The sequence below is a fragment of the Convolutriloba macropyga genome, chromosome 6, assembly GCF_964194025.1.
Source record: "Convolutriloba macropyga chromosome 6, txConMacr16.3, whole genome shotgun sequence".
NCBI classification, from domain to species: Eukaryota; Metazoa; Xenacoelomorpha; order Acoela; family Convolutidae; genus Convolutriloba; species Convolutriloba macropyga.
Window position 1 is genome coordinate 75,378,843 of NC_134473.1, and position 23,839 is coordinate 75,402,681.

At 34.6% G+C, this 23,839-nt stretch overlaps 1 protein-coding gene across 1 annotated transcript in view; it reads left to right on the forward strand.

Annotated features, from left to right (window-relative positions):
- The window catches only part of LOC142340627 (uncharacterized), a 33,914-nt gene that overhangs the window by 6,610 nt on the left and 3,465 nt on the right, over window positions 1-23,839 (forward strand). The window contains exons 4-5 of the mRNA XM_075391320.1: window positions 473-622; window positions 15,227-15,348. Of these exons, the coding sequence (XP_075247435.1) occupies window positions 473-622; window positions 15,227-15,348 (272 nt within the window). The remainder of the gene's footprint in view (window positions 1-472; window positions 623-15,226; window positions 15,349-23,839) is intronic.

Genomic DNA, 23,839 nt, shown 5'->3' on the forward strand with positions numbered 1-23,839 from the left:
ATGTATATGCCCTAATTTTGCATTATTAGAGTTGTGTTTTGAATTCTATTATTGATCTTGATAAAGGTCTCTAAGGGCTTTTTCCTTATAGAACGTATGTGTCTCATAAAAAAGACAGTCCAAATCTAATCCAAAAAGTCTAGTGGTCTATTAAAGGACTGGTGGTCAATCTGTCTATCTTAATTCTTTTGTTGTTTCAATTCCATGGAAGGCCACAAGCGTCTATCGCGGCATTATTCAGGCAATCTGCGGGCTATGTTTTGTTTAGGGGAGGTTATATTAATGCAACGTACACTCGAGTGGAAACAAAGTTAGGTCGTGTGAAATTTGTTATTTTAATATGGTTTTTTAAGGTGTAAACTATTGCGAAAAAGGTTGTGGCAAAAGGTTCTGCTGAGAAAGTCTTCTCTCCTGCCACTAAATTGCGAAATCCCCATTTTTTACATTTCCTAAATTTGAATGTGTTTTACAGGATACACAGATGATTGGACTGCGTGATCAGATCTCGTACCTGAATCGGGAGTTGAATCAGAAGTGTTCTCTGGTGGGACAACTGCAGCAGAAGGTCATACAGTCCCAGGCATCCATTGACTTCTTCAAAAGTCAGCATTCACAGCTGCAGGTCAGTCAGATACAGAACAGAACAGTAGTAGAATGGTCAATGCATTGCTCGTCATTTGAGGAATATCAGATTCAGCTTGTCCGTTCAATTTTGTTAAGATATGTTAACAAAGAAATGTGCTTTTAATTGCTATTTGGCTTGTTAAACAAGTCATTACAATTAGTATCAGTGTATCATTGATTGCCAGCTCCACCGTAAACAGCGTATGTTGCAGCCCATGTTTTGTTAATAGCGGCGAAGCGATAGAGGCTATTGTTTGGTGACATCGTGGTTTCTTACAATCCAGGAATTGGATCGTATTGGTGCTCTGTCTTGTCTTCTTTAAATGTTTTTACAACCATTATTATGACTTTGAGCTTGAGCTTTCAAAACGGGATAAACAGGTAAAGATCAGCGGTCATCAAGTTTCATTAGAGTCCCTTAGCAGCGGTTAGTAGTCCTTCGAGTACTAAGAGCGGTGAAGCTAACTAATGAGAAGGCCTTAATTCAAGGTTAAAAGATCATTTAGGAGTTTTTGGGCCCAAAATGTTGCATTTTCTGCGTTATTTTGACATTTTTCCGATTTTCTGTTTGAGCTATGTTTTGGTACTCCAAACTAAAATGCAAATTTATACTAATTTTTACCATTTTTTCAAGTTTTCAGCCCTAGGTGCCACGGAACCTCCTTTAGGGTTTGATAATAGGTAATGCATAGTTTCTAGCGGTTTTTTTGTCATTTTTTGTCATTATTCAAGTTTTTCCAGCCGCAGGGTCCAGGAAACGTCCTATGGGGTTTAATTTTTGGTTACTAGATTTTTTTGCAATGGATTGATTTTCAACATTTTCACATCACAAAATTTTAGCAGTTTTTTTTTCAACTTGCAATTTCAAATTTTTTGACATTTAATGTCTTTATTTAAGTTTTGCAACTGACAAAATCAACCGCTCGCCAATCTTTTGAGAACAATTCGCCCTACGTTAGTCGGTTTTTTAAAATAAAACTTACATCTTTTTATCTTCGCAAAATTGCAATTTTTTAAATTTTGCAAAGTTTTTTTGACATTTTTTGTTACTTTTTGAGTTGCGCCAGCCCCAGTGCAGAAGAAACCTCCTCTACTGTCTGATATGTTACTGCATGGTTTCTAGCGGAAACGTAATGGTTTTCAACTTTTTATTGTCACGAATTTTAGCTAATTTTATGTAACTTGCGCTTCTTTTCATTTTTCTTCCCAGTTTGTCATTTTTTGAGTTTAGATAGCCCCACGGGCCAGGTAACCTCTAAGGTTTGATAGTAGGTTACTGCATGGTCGGTAGGGTCAATGGAATGGCATTCTTCAATTTAGTATCATGCATTTTGCTTTTTGTGTCAAATATTGTAATTAATGTTCGTCTCAGCTTCTCAGCCGGCTATTATAGCGCTCTTATTTTATTTTACTTCATCGAATAAATATTTTTTCGCTTAACCTTATTTCACAGCTTTTTCGACATTTTGCGTAAAATATTTTTGACTTCTTTAGGCTAGTTTTACTCTCCTATCATTCTGCTAAGTGTTTTTAGACAGCAGTTCGAGTCAGTATCAAAAAACGAAATCAGAATTAGAAACGGATTAAACCCATAAAGCCCATGTTTAGATGCCCGTTACTCGAACTTTGTTCTTAGTTATCATCTCTAATGCTTATTGGTATTGATACTAGCCCTTGTGTTGTCTCACTCCGAAACAGGAGTACGTTCGGCTCCAAAACAACATCAAAATAGTTTGCATTTTAAAATTGTTTGTGTACAAAATTGTTTCGTCATTTTTTTCATTTGTTTTTTCTCTTCTTTCAATCCCAATCTTGGTTATGGGAATCAACGGTGGCTATTTTCCGGCAATCTGCTGGGCGTTTTTTCAAATACTCTGAAAATAGTCCTTTACTAAATTTATCAATCTTTATGGGCCAGTGAAAGTTTTCCATGGGATTGAACCTGGGTTACTGGATAATTTCTGGAACAATGGAAGTTTTTAAATATAATAATATTGCCAATTTTAGCAATTTTTAAAGTTAGAATTTTTCAAGTTTTTGAATTTTTTGTCAATTTCGATCTTTAAATGCCAATTTATTTTTGATGAGCCTTGTTGATGGGTTACTGGACAAGTTCGAAAAGCAGGCAACAGAAATGGTTTTGAAAACAATATTTTTGATTTAAGATTTGGAAACTCGTTAATTTTCGGTTTAAATTTTCTTCTTCTTTAAATTTTCCATCTTTATAGGCGCCATTCAGCCTCTTTCTTGGTTTGTGCGTGGGTTAAAGATTATTTTTGAGTGGATAATATTTGAACTTTATGGTATAAGCTTCAAGATTTATAGCAATGGTTATATTTTTGTTAAGTTTGGTTGTTGTTTTGGTTTCTCCGATTTTGGGACTGTCTACCTTTTTGGCTCCTAATGTTAATTGATACGCTTGTCAGATGCGAAAGTTCCAACTTTCTCATTATTTATTTCGATTCTCTGGATTGTATTTCAGTACTTGTCCTGCTATGTTTTTTTAATTCGTCGTCTCTATCGATGATTCTACTGCTTTGTAGTTAGTGTGCGGTGACGTCATTTGTTATTCTTTTAGCCAGTTGCATGGCTTACCTTGCTGAAAAATTACATCTGAACTCATTTAATGAATTTTAAATTTTGAGAACATTTACTAGCACTAGTTAAAGATCAATGGTTCGCATCTAAGTAGTGCCAAACGTATATGCCCTAATTCTTGAGAATTAGGGTCTTGAATTTTGATTTCGGATATTGATTTTGAAAAAGCTCTATTGGGGCCTTTTCTTTATAGAGCCTATATGTCTCATCAAAATGACTGTCCGAATATCACCCAAAACGTCTAGTTTTCTATTAAAGGACTAGTGGTCATTCTGTCTGTCTTATTTCTTTCGTTGTTTCAACTCCATGGAAGGCCTCAAGCGTCTATCGCGGCTATTTTCCGGCAATCTGCCGGCTATGTTTATAGTTTAAACAACGAAAACAAATTGGAAGTTTGAAGTGTTTTAATTTGAATTAAATGAAATAAACTCATTTTCATCCAAAACTGAGTATTCAAGGCAAATAATTCTTCTCTTAGCGTAAAAAAGTTCCCATGGAGACCTAGAACAAAAGTTTTTTTTTCCTCATTTTAATATATATTTTTTTCGAAAATGGCGAACACTGACGTAATTCAAGTGACTTAAAACTTGTTGGACTAACTGTGGTTCAGAAAAAAGGGCTGACAGACGAACAAGTTTTTTCGGAGTAGTAACCAATCAATTCAATGTTACATGTTGATAATAAAATGCAACAAAGCTGAGTATTATTTTCAAAGTGCAAAGAACTTTTTTGAACTTCAAAATTTTAAAAATGAAACTTAGACTTGTGAGATATTTGATTCCACTTGGGATTTTCAGTTCAAAAGAAAAATGTGCTTAATTGTCGGAAAGAGAATGCTGAGATTATTGCTGCTCCGACTGCTATCAATTGAAAGCCCCTACAGAGTAGAATGTTTATGCAAAAGCAAAAATACTCTGAAAATAGAAACTTGCAATTTCAAATTTTTTGACATTTAACCTCCTCTACTGTTTGATATGTTACTCCATGGTTTCTAGCGGAAACGTAATGGTTTTCAACTTTTTATTGTCACGAATTTTAGCTAATTTTATGTAACTTGCGCTTCTTTTCATTTTTCTTCCCAGTTTGTCATTTTTTGAGTTTAGATAGCCCCACGGGCCAGGTAACCTCTAAGGTTTGATAGTAGGTTACTGCATGGTCGGTAGGGTCAATGGAATGGCATTCTTCAATTTAGTATCATGCATTTTGCTTTTTGTGTCAAATATTGTAATTAATGTTCGTCTCAGCTTCTCAGCCGGCTATTATAGCGCTCTTATTTTATTTTACTTCATCGAATAAATATTTTTTCGCTTAACCTTATTTCACAGCTTTTTCGACATTTTGCGTAAAATATTTTTGACTTCTTTAGGCTAGTTTTACTCTCCTATCATTCTGCTAAGTGTTTTTAGACAGCAGTTCGAGTCAGTATCAAAAAACGAAATCAGAATTAGAAACGGATTAAACCCATAAAGCCCATGTTTAGATGCCCGTTACTCGAACTTTGTTCTTAGTTATCATCTCTAATGCTTATTGGTATTGATACTAGCCCTTGTGTTGTCTCACTCCGAAACAGGAGTACGTTCGGCTCCAAAACAACATCAAAATAGTTTGCATTTTAAAATTGTTTGTGTACAAAATTGTTTCGTCATTTTTTTCATTTGTTTTTTCTCTTCTTTCAATCCCAATCTTGGTTATGGGAATCAACGGTGGCTATTTTCCGGCAATCTGCCGGGCGTTTTTTCAAATACTCTGAAAATAGTCCTTTACTAAATTTATCAATCTCTGTGGGCCAGTGAAAGTTTTCCATGGGATTGAACCTGGGTTACTGGATAATTTCTGAAACAATGGAAGTTTTTAAATATAATAATATTGCCAATTTTAGCAATTTTTAAAGTTAGAATTTTTCAAGTTTTTGAATTTTTTGTCAATTTCGATCTTTAAATGCCAATTTATTTTTGATGAGCCTTGTTGATGGGTTACTGGACAAGTTCGAAAAGCAGGCAACAGAAATGGTTTTGAAAACAATATTTTTGATTTAAGATTTGGAAACTCGTTAATTTTCGGTTTAAATTTTCTTCTTCTTTAAATTTTCCATCTTTATAGGCGCCATTCAGCCTCTTTCTTGGTTTGTGCGTGGGTTAAAGATTATTTTTGAGTGGATAATATTTGAACTTTATGGTATAAGCTTCAAGATTTATAGCAATGGTTATATTTTTGTTAAGTTTGGTTGTTGTTTTGGTTTCTCCGATTTTGGGACTGTCTACCTTTTTGGCTCCTAATGTTAATTGATACGCTTGTCAGATGCGAAAGTTCCAACTTTCTCATTATTTATTTCGATTCTCTGGATTGTATTTCAGTACTTGTCCTGCTATGTTTTTTTAATTCGTCGTCTCTATCGATGATTCTACTGCTTTGTAGTTAGTGTGCGGTGACGTCATTTGTTATTCTCTAAGCCAGTTGCATGGCTTACCTTGCTGAAAAATTACATCTGAACTCATTTAATGAATTTTAAATTTTGAGAACATTTACTAGCACTAGTTAAAGATCAATGGTTCGCATCTAAGTAGTGCCAAACGTATATGCCCTAATTCTTGAGAATTAGGGTCTTGAATTTTGATTTCGGATATTGATTTTGAAAAAGCTCTATTGGGGCCTTTTCTTTATAGAGCCTATATGTCTCATCAAAATGACTGTCCGAATATCACCCAAAACGTCTAGTTTTCTATTAAAGGACTAGTGGTCATTCTGTCTGTCTTATTTCTTTCGTTGTTTCAACTCCATGGAAGGCCTCAAGCGTCTATCGCGGCTATTTTCCGGCAATCTGCCGGCTATGTTTATAGTTTAAACAACGAAAACAAATTGGAAGTTTGAAGTGTTTTAATTTGAATTAAATGAAATAAACTCATTTTCATCCAAAACTGAGTATTCAAGGCAAATAATTCTTCTCTTAGCGTAAAAAAGTTCCCATGGAGATCTAGAACAAAAGTTTTTTTTTCCTCATTTTAATATATATTTTTTTCGAAAATGGCGAACACTGACGTAATTCAAGTGACTTAAAACTTGTTGGACTAACTGTGGTTCAGAAAAAAGGGCTGACAGACGAACAAGTTTTTTCGGAGTAGTAACCAATCAATTCAATGTTACATGTTGATAATAAAATGCAACAAAGCTGAGTATTATTTTCAAAGTGCAAAGAACTTTTTTGGACTTCAAAATTTTAAAAATGAAACTTAGACTTGTGAGATATTTGATTCCACTTGGGATTTTCAGTTCAAAAGAAAAATATGCTTAATTCCCTCACTTACTTTTAACATATATTTTGTTATATTTTGATTAAAATATGTATAGATGATTGTTTTGCTTGACTTTGTCTGCCAAATTTTATATTGGAGTAAAAAACTGCATGAAAGTCAAGCTTATTTTGCGCATTATTGCCTTCATTTTTCAGCAGAGATGTCTGGAATGAAGTTCTGCCCGCTTCTGATGATTTGCATTGATTTGTATCCAATTTGCCATGATTTTCAACAATTATTGTAAGAAAGAAGGAAAGAAAGAATTTATTTCGCTAATGCGAGGACAAATTACAAAGTCTTGAGACCTTCTGTGTCAAAATGCCCATATACACAACGGTACTCAAACGCAGAAAGCAAAAACAAATTTCACTAACTCATTATTACTGACTAAATACGAGCTTTTCAATTTGTGACAGAAATCAGATATAATTTTCGTAGAGTCATTTTCTTCGAAAGGTGTAGTAATTTCCAACTCTTTCAGTTTGTTAAAAAGAATTGCAGACCTATACCTTACAGAAAATCTTTGTATTTTCTTTTTGCCAGAGCTAAGACTTCAAACCCTTTTCTTTGGCGTCTAGTTGCCACTTTTGATTCTTCATACTTCAGCATATCATTGCAGTACTTTTCGCTGTGTAAATTATTAACTGATTTTAGAGAAAACTTGAGAAGCTCGTAGAGGTGAAGTTCATTTACAGTGAGAATCCCATTTTGAATAAATAGATCATCAGAGGAATCATGCCTTTTTGCAAAAATAGATGAACCTAAGGATTTTTTTCTGCATCATGAGAATCGGAAGCAAAGAGGTATATTTACAACAACCATATACAAGGATACCATACTGAATAATTGGTTCAGTATTTGATTTGTAGTATAAAAGCAGTTGTTTCCTGGGCGCAAAGTGTCACAGCATTGATATTATTCCATATTGATTTCCTAGTGTAGCCCTCATATATTCAATATGGTACTTGAACGACAACTTGTTTTCAATTAATATCCCTAGGTATTTACACACTAGTTTGTTAATTATTATTTCTTGTCTTAGTTGAAAGCAATTCGATGCTTTTTTTCTCGTTGAAAGTTAGCTGAAATTTTTTTTCGTGATTTAGGAGCAGTTTGTTTGCATTCAACCATTCATTCATTCAAAGCTGCTAAGTCTTGCTGAACTTTTAAAACTGAGCATCCAATAGCACTTATATTTGTATCATCAGCAAACAATAAAGCATTAACACTTCCGCAGCATGAAGGAAGATCATTTATATAGATAATGAAAAGTAGAGGTCCTAAAATTGATCCCTGTGGAACTCCACAATTGATACTGTTCCAGCCTAAGGATATTCGATTTACAATAGTTCTTTGAAATCTGTTATTTAAATGAGGTTTGATCTAAATAAGAGTGTTTCCTCTTATGCCATATCTTTCAAGCTTTTCCGGTAAGAGATAGTGTTTAATTGTATCCAAGGCTTTTTGTGGTCCAAGAAAAAATTGAAGCTAGAATAATTAGTGTCCATTTTTTTCTGACAATTCTACAAGAGCGTGAATTGTACTATGTGTACTTCGAAATCCGAATTGTTTGTTTGAAATCAGATTGAATTTCTCAAAATAAAGATAGATCCTATTGTACATTATTCGCTCATAGATCTTACTGAACACATTTAGAAGTGATATAGGGCGGTAGTTACTTTTTTCCGTTTGGTCCTTTTTTTAGAAAGAATTTATTTCGCTAATGCGAGGACAAATTACAAAGTCCTGAGACCTTCTGTGTCAAAATGCCCATATACACAACGGTACTCAAACGCAGAAAGCAAAAAGAAATTTCACTAACTCATTTTTACTGACTAAATACGAGCTTTTCAATTTGTGACAGAAATCAGATATAATTTTCGTAGAGTCATTTTCTTCGAAAGGTGTAGTAATTTCCAACTCTTTCAGTTTGTTAAAAAGAATTGCAGACCTATACCTTACAGAAAATCTTTGTATTTTCTTTTTGCCAGAGCTAAGACTTCAAACCCTTTTCTTTGGCGTCTAGTTGTCACTTTTGATTCTTCATACTTCAGCATATCATTGCAGTACTTTTCGCTGTGTAAATTATTAACTGATTTTAGAGAAAACTTGAGAAGCTCGTAGAGGTGAAGTTCATTTACAGTGAGAATCCCATTTTGAATAAATAGATCATCAGAGGAATCATGCCTTTTGCAAAAATAGATGAACCTAAGGATTTTTTTCTGCATCATGAGAATCGGAAGCAAAGAGGTATATTTACAACAACCATATACAAGGATACCATACTGAATAATTGGTTCAGTATTTGATTTGTAGTATAAAAGCAGTTGTTTCCTGGGCGCAAAGTGTCACAGCATTGATATTATTCCATATTGATTTCCTAGTGTAGCCCTCATATATTCAATATGGTACTTGAACGACAACTTGTTTTCAATTAATATCCCTAGGTATTTACACACTAGTTTGTTAATTATTATTTCTTGGCTTAGTTGAAAGCAATTCGATGCTTTTTTTCTCGTTGAAAGTTAGCTGAAAAGTTTTTTCGTGATTTAGGAGCAGTTTGTTTGCATTCAACCATTCATTCATTCAAAGCTGCTAAGTCTTGCTGAACTTTTAAAACTGAGCATCCAATAGCACTTATATTTGTATCATCAGCAAACAATAAAGCATTAACACTTTCGCATGAAGGAAGATCATTTATATAGATAATGAAAAGTAGAGGTCCTAAAATTGATCCCTGTGGAACTCCACAATTGATACTGTTCCAGCCTGAGGATATTCGATTTACAATAGTTCTTTGAAATCTGTTATTTAAATGAGGTTTGATCTAAAGAGTGTTTCCTCTTATGCCATATCTTTCAAGCTTTTCCGGTAAGAGATGGTGTTTAATTGTATCCAAGGCTTTTTGAGGTCCAAGAAAAAATTGAAGCTAGAATAATGAGTGTCCATTTTTTTCTGACAATTCTACAAGAGCGTGAATTGTACTATGTGTACTTCGAAATCCGAATTGTTTGTTTGAAATCAGATTAAATTTCTCAAAATAAAGATAGATCCTATTGTACATTATTCGCTCATAGATCTTACTGAACACATTTAGAAGTGATATAGGGCGGTATTTACTTTTTTTCCGTTTGGTCCTTTTTTTTTAGATTCGAATAACAATTGCTAGCAGTTTTGATTTGGGGAAAGCACCAAGTTGAAAGGAATGGTTGATAAGGCGACACAAATAAGGTATGGTTACACTCGCAGAAATTTTAATCAAAATATTACACACTTGATCGTCACCAGAATAAAATTTGTTGTATAATTTATCAATTGTTTCTCTAAGTTCATTTTCATTTGTTTCAAAGAGCCACATCGTTTGTTCAACTCTAGGGAAAGTTAGATGATTTTTTGTAATCAGATATCTACTTAACTTAGCACCTATTGTAGAAAAGTACTCATTGAAGGTTTGTGCATTTTCATAATGCGATGGTTTATCGTATTTTTTTGCAACATGAATCAAGAATAGGAATGCTCGCTCTACTAAGTTTTTTTCCTTGTATGTCTTTGAGTAATTTTTTAAGTCTGTCTTGAGTTACCTAGGCAAGAATTAAACTTTTCGTAGCAGAAATTACGCTTCCCTCCTTTGATACCTTTTTCGAGTTTTTGTCTGAGATTTTTGATCGAATCAAAATATTTTGAGTTCCACTTATCCTGTTTCCACATTCTATATGCAAGATTTCGTTTGTTTCTGAGGTTCTTTATACGATTAGATAACCATTTTGGAGTTTTTCTTTTTGTTTTTGTTAGTCTTTGAGGCAAAAATGTCGGTAACTTCGAGGAAATATTTATGAAACTGATCAAAAGATTTGGAAGAGTCTTTGCAATTAAATACTTTATGCTGGTTTCGAGTGAGATGAATTGAAAGAGAGTATAGATAATTTGGCACTGGTGTGGGGTATTTTGTACGAACTTAATGTCCCTATAAGATTGTGCAATCGCACTTTTCAACTCCTGTTAGCGACGTAGTAATTTGAATAGGGTAATGATCTGGGAAACTTTGCTGAGTAAGAAGATTTACCACTTCGTGATGTAGGTTTTGATAAATAAAGTGATCAATGCAAGTTGAAGAAGTGCTTGTTTCTCTTGTAGCTTCCATTGTTTGTATTTGAAATCCATTTGATTTTAATGTGTTCAGGTAGTTTTTAGTGATTAAATTATTTTCAAAGGTATTTATGTTGAAATCACCACAAGCTACAGTAGCAACCTTGGGCGTCGATTAATGTTCTAGAAACTTATCTAAAGTGTCAACAAAATCGAGTTTGTTTATTCTCGGAGTATTGTTGCACATGGCTAACTTGAAAACACAGCCGCGTACTTGTACTTCCACAAAAATTGATTATCAAGAGGAATTGGTAGTTCTGTCATTGCACTGATATGAAGTTTGGTTTGATTCATAACTCCTCTGCCTCTGGTACTGTTTCTATTTTAATTTAAAAATGATCATATCCATCGACTAAAAAATTTCTGTCTTCATTTTAATTGTTTAACGAACTTTCAGAAAGACATGATATATCGAGGGAATGTTCAAGGCTATATATTAAGGCTTCTAGATCATGGATATGACCAACAAGAGAACGGACATTTAAATGTAGAATGGAGAGGCGTATACTTTTAGCATCTTTGGCTTAAAGGCACTTGTCAAAATTTACAGAAAAGGAGGGTTTATGATATTTGTACTACATGGCTGATTGGTTGTTCCCATCATTGCAGAGTCTGATATTCAATTGAACTGATGTTTCAAAATCTATCAAAGATGTTTGATTGCTGATGCTTCCGTTTCCATTGTTTGTGTTTTCTTTGCCGCTTTTTGCGAGATTCATTTTCTCCAAAGTTGGACGCCACTGATTATTACGGTTGCCTGCTGATAAGTTGAGCTGTTCCGTTTTTGTATCAAATTGGGAGGTATTCTGGGTGATCCTTGTTTGAGTGTTCCGTTCGAAGAAATAGTACACGTCCTCGAGTTTGTAACCCAAATCTACACCTCCTTCGTACAACCCATGGACGCTATAAGTTCTTCTGCCTTCTTTCCACTCATAATATATTGTACCTGTACCTGATGTACGCAGTATTTACCCTGACATCTCTCTTCAGAAGCCTCAAGAAGTTCAGCTTAGCTTTGCTTACATCTTCATAAGTTTTTACATTTTGAAACTGATTGGATCTTACTAAGCAACGCTTGTTACGGAGCATCTCGTCGATCTTTTGATAGTTCGTCTTGTAAACCTGGCTATTTTTGGTTTATCATCTAATCGAGATGGTAGATGATGTGCAATTGATAAATCGTTTTTGTCGATTGGTACTTTCATCTCATCCGCAATAATTGCGACAACTTTGGCCGTTTCAGAATAATTTTTCTCGTCCCTTGGCAGATTTCTTTGCTCCTAATGTTTTGATATTGTCTTTCGTATTGCACGTTTCAAGTAGCTCTGTTTCTGATAACTTTTTGAGAGTGGTTTTATCCATGTTGAACTCGCAGTCACAGTTCAATTCTTCACGTAAATCATCACTTTTTTGGGTCAGTAATCTCACGAATGCTTGACCTCAACTCTGCGATTATCTTCCATAAAGGTTTTGCGTAATTCTTTAAATTAGTCCTGCAATTTAGTCTCGAACTTGTTCATCAAAGCATCTTCTAGCTCGTCTTCGATCGCAGAGCTCAGGACATTACAAGAACGCTTATTACTCGACTTGGCTAAGGAGTTTGGCCATGGTATCTAAGAGTCGGACATTCTTCAGCTGGTTTTTTACTTCTGAGTGTTGGCTGCTTTCCGCAGATGTAACGACAAGGTTTCTGACATTTGTAGAGAGAATCAAGGAGGGGGGAGGGAAAGTAATTGAGTTCTGAGTAGTTATGAAAAAATTGATTGCACCATGGATAAGCACCTCCAGAAAAACAAGTTATCAGGTGAAGGGTGAATGAGAGATACTTGTCTAACATGAAAACTTTTTTGACATAAGGAAATTGCACTGGAACCCAACCCAAGATAGCAAAATCTCCCAGTTAGATAGGAGTATTCAGGGTTTTACAATAAGAGATTTGAGTACGGAAATAGCGGAAGCACAGTCCTGTTCCTTTGAAAAATCTACCCAAGATATACAAATCTCGAAGGTTTTCCAAAAGCAGGAAAGACATAACAGCTCAATTGCGTAGCTAGCAAGTTAGTAAAGTGATCTACGCCAACCGAAAAGTGTCACGCATTGATAGAGTAAGAAAAATTATTATTTAGTAGAGCACAGCTTGAGAAAGCTTGCAGGGGAAAGGTAGATGTGGGACTATTCAGATTAGAATAAATAAGCCAATGAAAAGAAAAATTGCAGTTAAGCCCAAACAAAGATAATGATATCTCAATGATGGTCCAATTTTTTTTATAGGTAGGTTTAGGCAAGAGGAAATTATAACAACAGAAAAACAACTACAAACATTGCGTAATTACATTGAAGACTCAAGATAAACAAATCTCAAAGAAGGTCCCCAAAAAGAGAAACGCAAACGAGCACAAATAAACAGCTAATACATTAGTAAAACAACCAGACTATCAATAGCATAAGTAATCATTGCAAGAGTTAACTAAATTTTGTTTCTTTTCCTTTTCTTGCTCTTTTTTTTCGGTTTCGATTGCTTTTTCAGTACGGGTCGTCACAGTTGTTCTCTGTGCCTGAATACAATGTTCGCAAAATTGATTTCTATTTGCGGTTTTATAAGTAGTCTAATTAGCTCGCCAGATAAAGAAGTAGCGCCCCTTTTCCGTTTCGATAACAAGTGGTTTTTTAAACTAATAACAAGGAAAAGTTTTCTTTCACAAAAGAATTCGAATAGATCGGCTGTTCTAAACCTCCTGTTGTACACAATTGCCTTTATTTTTGATCGATAGACTGAGAGGATGTTGACATGCTGGATAGGCTTCAAGGGAGTATAGTTATTGCCATGTGGGGTGATAGTGTTGTTCACAACTTCATGCCACAATACGATATCAGTTTTCGATTTGAGTCCACCGCTTGTTAAAAGATATTGCAGATTTTTTAAATTGTCCTTGGAATTGAAGCTTAGTCCTTTTTTGCAAATATATGTCCGCTAAGTTCCTTCTTCTCAGTTTGCGCGGCCTTCCGATGCGCCAAGAATAGACTATTTGCTCCTATGATGTATACCATGGCCTCGCTGGCTCATCCCTATTAAATAAGTTTATCACAACAATTAGGCTAATTGTAATTTGGGAACTGCTAATTTTTGACATTTTTAGTTGCGTTTTTGCTCTTAGTTTTGATGGTTATGCGATAACTTAACCAGAAATGTTTTTCACGTTGTTAACCATTTTGTTTGGAAATCCATTTGAATTTATCAAATAATTGTCTTTTGCCTTTTAAAACAATCTAACTTTATTTGCCCCTGAAGTGCATGATTGACGACCTTAGATCCAGCTCGTTAGTTTTGATAGTCATGGCTTAATTGATTTAAATAAATAAGCTTCTTTGATTTTTAAAATTACATATCTTTGACATGTCTTGAAAATTTGCTTGAAAGTTTTTGCATGTCAACTAAGGTTGTATACTACCGTTGGATTTTTCCTCAAAACTGAACGGGCCATTGATAGGAAATTAATCATTGTCGTCGTTGCTGAGTTTTTGGAAACGTTCAAAGAAATTTCTTAGGTTTAACGTTTTGTTGGTTAATACGTCCTATTTACTTAAATGAGCGTAGTCTAACAGGGCATCTTCTCTTTTTTTTTATTGTTAATTGTTTTAATACTTTGCAAGGTTTGAGACCATATTGAAACTTGTTGGCTGTTTCTAAAGAATTTTCCTTTAATCTTTGCCTTTTCCCATCTCCCAAGTTTAAACTTTACTTTTAGACCACTCGTATAGCTGAGACAAGTATTTGTTTTTTTTAATTGCTCTCGAGCGAAGTTTGAAGCAATTATTGTAAGCATGTTGGTACGCTTCACTTTTTCACGCTTCACTTCTTAGTTTTGAGTGATTTCAATTGCTCTCAATCTGAAATCAAGTTTGTTGCCGTATGTTTTCAATTTGATATAGGTAAATCATATATATAAAATTTAAGGCTGTTTTGCTCTATCTTTGATCCCAAGTGAGCAATTTTTCATTAAGATTCCTACAGTTTCATGGTGGAAAAGAGACAGGATGACAACAATAACATGACCTTTCTGTTGTTCTTTGAACTATCTGAAAAAGTTTATGAAGTCTATTGAAGTTTTCAAATAACTATTTGTAAGGATTTTACTATTAAATTTTCTTCAAGTTTATTGAAGTTGTTTGGTCGTAATTAAATTTTCTTTTGGTGCCATCATGTAGTGAAAATAAGGAGAGCTGACATCAGAATACGGAAACCTTTGATATTTCGCTGATCGCTTTTTTCCTTCACAAAATTTGATGTTTATTATATCCTCACGAATCCTAGCAGATTACGTCCAAGACGCCAAAAACAGATTTTTGCTCATGTTTTCAAAGGCATATTTTTACAGAACAAGGTTTGAAAAGGTTTTTTTTCGTTTTTGAAGGTTGCAGCAACAGATGTTTTTTGCAATATTTTAAGCAAATTTTTTGCTTAAGTTGTGATTACAAATGAAATGAATTGGATGCATAGTTCCTGAGCTCAATAACTTAGAATACTTTAACTTAATATGCCACGCGTTTACGGTTATGGTATTTTCTAGGACGATGTTGCAAAAGCTGAGAATGAAAGAGCGAGGCTGAAGGATGAGGTCAAGCAGTTGAGAATATCAGCGGCCGTCTCGAGTGCCTCGGGCCAGCCCAATGTCAACCCAAATGCCAAAAGGTTAATTTATTTAAAAACAGGTCACTCGAATAGATTTTACCAGATGTTCAGGGTCAACAGGTGCCAATAATGCTTGATGAATGTTTTTGTTCACAATTTTTTTATGCCAAATTAGAATTACCTGCACTGAATAACTTAGAACAAATGTCCATTAGAACTATGGAAGTTGGTTACAATTGCCTTTTTTCAAAAATTGTCTGCTGAAACCATATCATTATCAGGCAGTGCGAATTTCAATTCACCGAGTTTAATTGTTGTTTTACTGACTCTGATCAGAGTTTAGGTTCTATAGTTTCTGTGAATTTTGCACTTTTTTTAATCTCACTTTACTCTACTGATTCGAGTCGGCTCCTTTCCATTGCAGCCCGCCAAGTTAATAGGTTAGCAACTAGCGTTCTTCAAATTATCGTAAGTCTGCTATAATGAGGTGGAGCATACAATGGCAAAGATGAGCAACTAAAGTGAAGTAGGTCAGGCAAATGTTTGATTGCCATATGAGGAACCGCAAAACCAATAAAGTCTTATTCAAGGCTTATCAATAACTGCGATAGTCATAGTGGAGTGCAAGTACTAGCCTTTGCTTGGGCTTGTTCATTGTCATAAATTCTTGTGACGCCTCTTTCCTTATTCTGGAAGATCTCAAAGCAGTTGTTTTTAGTATTTTATGCATTTTAATAAATCTCTTTGTAATGGATTTTTGGTTATTGGGTTACGTCTGGGTCTTATAATTAAAGTAACACGAAAAATGAAATTTGCTGCTCTAAGAGGATTAGAGTCATACAGGCATTACGCCCTATTACACTTGAATCACTTTGACTCGTGTCAAACATATTAATAGCCGCCGTCAGCCTCTCAACGGCTATTCTTTAGGCGCTCTCCTTTGGGCGCTCTCCTTTTTACAATTCAAAGTATTTGAATTGTATTGGGGCGCTTTCTTTTTTTTTAAGATCTGTTCACACTTTTTCATGATTTTTGAGGTCAAATTGGAGTAGTGATTTTGGTCACGCCGAAACAGGAAGTGGAGCGGAAAAGCGAGTGGTTTTTCGACGTGAAATTTTTTCGCTCTAAATTTAAAGTAGAGTGAGAAACCGGTGTTTGAACAAAAAATTCGCTTTCTCGCTAGTGGTTTTTTGTTCACATGCGGCAATTTCACTTTGATTTTTACTGTTTTTTCAATTTTTTGGATAGGGTTTTTTTTCTAAATGATTTTCCCAATCCATTCATAGTCCGTTCTAGGTCGAGTTTTCTGTTTATTCAATGAAAATTCTTTGAATTGTACGTCAGGACTTGTCCTGCTATGTTTTTTTTATTTCGTCGTCACGATTTTTGTTACGACCATATGACGTCACAACCACTTCAAGTCAGCTTTTTTGTTCATTCGTTCATGCAATTTCAACTGAAGTGCGTGTGTGACGTAATTTTTCGCTCTTAGTGGAGCGAGTTTTTTTGTTCATTTGCGTGATTAAATTTTTGGTCACACTTGACTTACCTAACTCTCAAAAATGACTTCCTCACTTGAAATTGACTTTTATTTACTTCAATTCAAAGAGATAAGGTCAAATGGGTGTGTCTTTCTAAATGAAGGTTATGAGAGAGCAGCTAATAGAGGCAGAAAAATTATACGGATTTCAAATCAAAATATAACATATCAGCCTTCAATGATAAGGCAAATTTTTTTGGTCGGTCTTTTTTACTGGTTTTTTGAGACTGCAGATCTACGAGTCTATTGCGGCTATTTTCTGGCAATCTGCGAGCTATGTTCAGAGAGTGCGAAATTAAATTCACCGAGTTTAATTGTTGTTTTACTGACTCTGATCAGAGTTTAGGTTCTTTAGTTTCTGTGAATTTTGCACTTTTTTAATCTCACTTTAGTGATTCGAGTCGGCTCCTTTCCATTGTAGCCCGCGAAGTTAATAGGTTAGCAACTAGCCTTCTTCAAATTATCGTAAATCTGCTATAATGAGGTGGGGCATACAATGGCAAAGATGAGCAACTAATGTGAAGTAGGTCAGGCAAATGACTGATTGCCATATGAAGAACCGCAAAACCATTAAACTGCGGGTCATTGTGGAGCGCAAGTACTAGCCTTTGCTTGGGCTTTTTCATTGTCATAAATTCTTGTGACGCCTCTTTCCTTATTCTGGTAGATCTCAACGCAGTTGTTTTTAGTATTTTATGCATTTTAATAAATCTCTTTGTAATGGATTTTTGGTTTTGGGTTACGTCTGGGTCACATAATTAAAGTAACAAGAAAAATGACATTTGCTGCTCTAAGAGGATCAGAGTCATACAGGCATTACGCCCTATTACAATTGAATCACTTTATTTGACTCGTGTCAAACTTATTAATAGCCGCCGTCAGCCTCTCAACGGCTATTCTTTAGGCGCTCTCCTTTTTACAATTCAAAGTATTTGAATTGTATTGGGGCGCTGTCTTTTTTTTAAGATCTGTTCACACATTTTCATGATTTTTGAAGTCAAATTGGAGTAGTGATTTTGGTCACGCCGAAACAGGAAGTGGAGCGAAAAAGCGAGTGGTTTTTCGGCGTGAAATTTTTTCGCTCTAAATTTAAAGTAGAGTGAGAAACCGGTGTTTGAACAAAAAATTCGCTTTCTCGCTAGTGGTTTTTTGTTCACATGCGGCAATTTCAATTTGATTTTTACTGTTTTTTCAATTTTTTGGATAGGGTTTTTTTCTAAATGATTTTCCCAATCCATTCATAGTCCGTTCTAGGTCGAGTTTTCTGTTTAATCAATGAAAATTCTTTGAATTGTACGTCAGGACTTGTCCTGCTATGTTTTTTTTATTTCGTCGTCACGATTTTTGTTACGACCATATGACGTCACAACCACTTCAAGTCAGCTTTTTTGTTCATTCGTTCATGCAATTTCAACTGAAGTGCGTGTGTGACGTCATTTTTCGCTCTTAGTGGAGCGAGTTTTTTGTTCATTTGCGTGATTAAATTTTTGGTCACACTTGACTTACCTAACTCTCAAAAATGACTTCCTCACTTGAAATTGACTTTTATTTACTTCAATTCAAAGAGATAAGGTCAAATGGGTGTGTCTTTCTAAATGAAGGTTATGAGAGAGCAGCTAATAGAGGCAGAAAAAAATTATACGGATTTTTAATCAAAATATAACATATCAGCCTTCAATGATAAGACAAATTTTTTTGGTCGGTCTTTTTCACTGTTTTTTTGAGACTGCAAATCTACGAGTCTATTGCGGCTATTTTCTGGGAATCTGCGAGCTATGTTCAGAGAGTGCGAAATTTAATTCATCGAGTTTAATTGTTGTTTTACTGACTCTGATCAGAGTTTAGGTTCTATAGTTTCTGTGAAATTTGCACTTTTTTTAATCTCACTTTACTCTACTGATTCGAGTCGGCTCCTTTCCATTGTAGCCCGCGAAGTTAATAGGTTAGCCACTAGCGTTCTTCAAATTATCGTAAATCTGCTATAATGAGGTGGGGCATACAATGGCAAAGATGAGCAACTAAAGTGAAATAGGTCAGGCAAATGACTGATTGCCATATGAGGAACCGCAAAACCATTAAACTGCGAGTCATTGTGGAGCGCAAGTACTAGCCTTTGCTTGGGCTTGTTCATTGTCATAAATTCTTTTGACGCCTCTTTCCTTATTCTGGAAGATCTCAAAGCAGTTGTTTTTAGTGTTTTATGCATTTTAATAAATCTCTTTGTAATGGATTTTTGGTTATTGGGTTACGTCTGGGTCACATAATTAAAGTAACACGAAAAATGACATTTGCTGCTCTAAGAGGCTTAGAGTCATACGGGCATTACGCCCTATTACACTTGAATCACTTCATTTGACTCGTGTCAAACTTATTAATAGCCGCCGTCAGCCTCTCAACGGCTATTCTTTAGGCGCTCTCCTTTGGGCGCTCTCCTTTTTACATTTCAAAGAATTTGAATTGTATTGGGGCGCTGTCTTTTTTTTAAGATCTTCACACATTTTCATGATTTTTGAAGTCAAATTGGAGTAGTGATTTTGGTCACGCCGAAACAGGAAGTGGAGCGAAAAAGCGAGTGGTTTTTCGGCGTGAAATTTTTTCGCTCTAAATTTAAAGTAGAGTGAGAAACTGGTGTTTGAACAAAAAATTCGCTTTCTCGCTAGTAGTTTTTTGTTCACATGCGGCAATTTCACTTTGATTTTTACTGTTTTTTCAATTTTTTGGATAGCGTTTTTTTCTAAATGATTTTCCCAATCCATTCATAGTCCGTTCTAGGTCGAGTTTTCTGTTTAATCAATGAAAATCTTTGAATTGTACGTCAAGACTTGTCCTGCTATGTTTTTTTAATTCGCTTTACCTTTTGATCACGTTTTTCCGTTTTACATAACTCACGATTTTCACGTTTGACTTCTGATTTACCTCTCACTGTTTCAACTAAATGGGTTTTAAATTCTTTCATGCATTGAATAATGCAATGTAGTGAATACGATCATAGTCAAAAGAGCAAAATCAAAATATCAAAAGAAACAGGTTAAGCATATAAAGCCCGGTCATTAAGTCATAGTGCATTAGGTTGTCAAAGTTCATTTAAGCCATTGTTAGCTGGCATTAGTATTATACTTTTTAACCTTCAATTTCGAAGCTGAATTATCTGTAATTTTAGCATCTAACCAAATATTCAGAATCTGCGCATCAAATTTAAAAAAATATACTTCGATAAATTCTGTCAATTCCTATCTCTTTTTTTCTTTTTTCTGTTTCATTCCCAATATGCGTCAAGCTGGTCAAGGGCGGCTGTTTTCCGGCCATTTACCGGCTATGTTTGAAATTTATGCTGCCTACACTGCCATGATTCTTTTGTTTCTCTAATAAGAAGCAATTATTGTTGTCGTAGTTTTTAATGCATCTTTTTTAACCCTTTTTGATTTTTCGATTGAGTTTTGTCATTGATTGAGTTTTGTCGATTGAGTTTTTGAGTTCAGTAGTATAATTTGTTCTATCATGCGCAATTTTCAACAGCAGAAACCCAAGTGGCGATTTACTACTGAAAGTCAAATGAAAAGGTAGCAAAAATTAATTTTGGTTTTTTAATTGCTCTCGATTGAAGTTTGAAGCAATTATTGTAAGCGTGTTGGTCTTTTTTATGCAAAAATTTTTGTTTGATCGTTTTGACTTTTCGAGCGACTTTTACACCCTTGACTTTTTCGTTTTGTCTTATTAACAGTTTTCAGCCGCTTAACTCAAGTGGTGGTATTTCACTACTAAAAGTCAAATGAAAAGCGCCGAAATTGGAGTATTTTATATTTTGAGTTTTATTAGTGGTTATTGTGTTTAATAGCCAAACAGCGATAGCTGGGGCTATTATTGGCCTTCTCTTGTTTTTTTTACACTTCAAAGAATTTGAATTGTATTGGTGCGCTGTGTTTTTTTTATGATGTATTCACACATTTTTCAATGACTTTGATCTTTCAAAACGGGATAAACAGGTAAAGCCAAGCGGGCATTAAGTTTCATTAGAGGCCCAAAGTGGGCTTAGTAGTACTTCAAGTGCTTATAGTGCTGCAGCTGCTGGGATGGCCTTAATTTAAGGTTAAAAGGTCATTTTTAGGAGTTTTTGGGCTCAAAATGGAGCAATTTTTCATGTTTTTTGTGATTTTTTTTAGTTTTTTGTTTGATTAGTCTTAGGTTGAAGTTTTTAAAAGTTGACGAAGGCCTTTTGCGAGACAAAATTACTTGCTATGACCATTTCATGAGCTGAATGTTTTGGTACTACAAACACAAACACGCAAAAAGCTTTTTCAGCCCTAGGTGTCAAGAAGCCTCCTCTAGGGTTTGATAATAGTTTTTTGCATAGTTTCTAGTGGTAATGGAATGGTTTTCAACTTTTTGCTATCACGAATTTTATCCATTTTTTTGACAAAGTTTGCAATTATTTTTCATTTTTTTTGATATTTATTGTCATTATTCAGGTTGCTTGAGTCCCAGGGTCCAGAAAACCTGATTAGGGGTTGAATAATAATTACTGAAAATTTTTTAATGACCATGGAATAGATTTCAAATTTTATCAAATTATATCACAAATTATAGCAATTTTTTGACAAAACTCGCATTTTTTTTAAAAAATGTCATTTTTTGAGTTTTTCCAGCTTCAAGGACCAAGCAATCTCCTTGAAGTTTTAATAATAGGACGCTGAATAGTTTCTAGTAACAATGGATTGCTTTCCAACGTTTAAATGCCTCGAATTTTAGCATTTTTTTTGATAAAATTTGCAATTTTTTAAGGTCTCCTAAAGTGTGTCAATTTTTGATATTTCTCCATGTTCAAGTGCGAGAAGGCCTATTACACGTTCTGATAAAAAGTTACTGCATGGTTGCTAGTTTCAATGGATTTGTTTTCAACAATTTAACTTTTCGACTTTTAGAAGCTTTTTGAGAAATTGGCAATTTTTTTCAACATTTGTATTATTTAGTTTTTCTTGCCTCAGTAGCCAGGTAACCTCATGCAGGGCTTGATATAATGTTATTAAATGGTTGCTAAGGGGCAATCTAAGGGCTTTCAACATTTTTATAGACCGAATTGCTATTTTTTGAAGTTTTAAATTTTTTCTAAAAATTATTGCCTATCGATCTTTGAGCCAATGATTTTTTAAGGCTTTGAATTGGGTTTACTGGATAGCTCCTAGAGACACAGAAATGATTTTGAAGATATTAATATCACGATTTTCAGCAACATTTCATAATTTGCATTTCATTTCTTTCAAAAGTTTTTCGGTCATTTTCGAGTTAATCGATCTTCAAGGGCCAATGAATTTTTTTCAGGTCTTGCAGATATAATACTGGAACAATTTGAGAAACAATAATTGGTTTTGAACATATTTTTTGAAATTAGTGTTTTTAAAGGTAAAAAATTTTGCCTTAAGTTTAAACGCTTCAAGAGTTTTAGCAATGAGTGTTTTTTTGTTTAGTTTGTTTGATTGTTTTTGTTTCTCAATTTTTCGAGATGATTTTGTTTGTGTTTTGGCTGGCATTGTTGTTCAATTGATCTGCTTATCAGGAGGAGTACTTATGAGTTTTTCATTCAATTCTTTGAAATGTTTTTCGGGACTTGTCCTGCTATGTTTTTTTATTTCGTCATGATTTTTGTTACGACCATATGACGTCACAGCCACTTCAAGTCAGCTTTTTTGTTCATTCGTTCATGCAATTTCAATTGAAGTGCGTGTGTGACGTCATTTTTCGCTCTTAGTGGAGCGAATTTTTTTGGTTCATTTGCGTGATTAAATTTTTGGTCACACTTGACTTACCTCACTCTCAAAAATGACTTCCTCACTTGAAATTGACTTTTATTTACTTCAATTCAAAGAGATAAGGTCAAATTGGTGTGTGTCACTCTAAATGAAGGTTATTTGAGATCAGCTAATAGAGGCAGCAATAACTTATGCAGATTTTTAATCAAAATATAACAGATCAGCCTTCAATGAAAAGACGAAATTTTTTTGGTCTGTCTTTTTACTGTTTTTTTAGACTGCCGATCTACGAATCTATTGCGGCTATTTTCTGGCAATCTGCCAGCTATGTTATATATTAGTCATTTGAAGCCTTTTTGCCGGCTGTTATCTTAGCTGGCTATTATCGCTCTTCTAATTTTACTTCTCGAATAGAAATTTTGATGGAGTGTCTTTTTTCTGTTTTTTTTTTACCGATAATTTTGTTGGAGTGTGTTTGAAAAAGGAAAGGCGGAGAACACTGAAATGCTTTGAAAACAGATTAAGCTGCTGAACAGTTTGGAAGAGCTCATAGAAGAAAATGGTTTTTGATTATGCCTCTTTTCAGAGAGAGTGAGTAAATTAAGTGTAAAAAATTTAGCTGAGAGACATTTTCACGTGCAGCATTTTGAAAGCAGTATTTCTTAAATCATTTCAAATACCTGACGACAGCCTCACACTGTGCTCGACGTTTTGATGGCATTGAGAAGTCCAGTTATAGTTGTGGTTTTAGTCAAGCTTGAGTAGTAAAGGGAGCGCAAAAACGATTTATTTCGAACGACCTTTTAAGTGGAGTGAATTTGTGTCTCAAATTTTGTTTGAGAGGAAGTTTTTTACTTGCGGATATCTGACTTCTTTTTATACTGGGATTCAACTGATACACGTGTTTTTTTAACTGTGCCTATTTCCATTTGTCTGAATCCGTCTATGGGCGGCTAATGTGAGGTTGCCCGTGACAATATTGGTTATAAAGTCTCTGAATTTTTTATATTTGCTCGTATTTCTTGTTTTGTCTTGTTAATAGCCGCCCTCATCTTCTCAGCCGGCTATTATAGCGCTCCTATTTTTTTTTTTTTACTTCGTCGAATAAAAAAATGTTTCGCTTTACCTCATTTTGCCGCCTTTTCAACATTTTGCGTGAAATCTTTTTGACTTCTCTAGGCTACTTTCTCTCTTCTCTCATTCTGCTAAAAGTGATTTTGAACATCAGTTGCTCAGCAAAGCAATTCAAAATGAACAGTCAGTATAA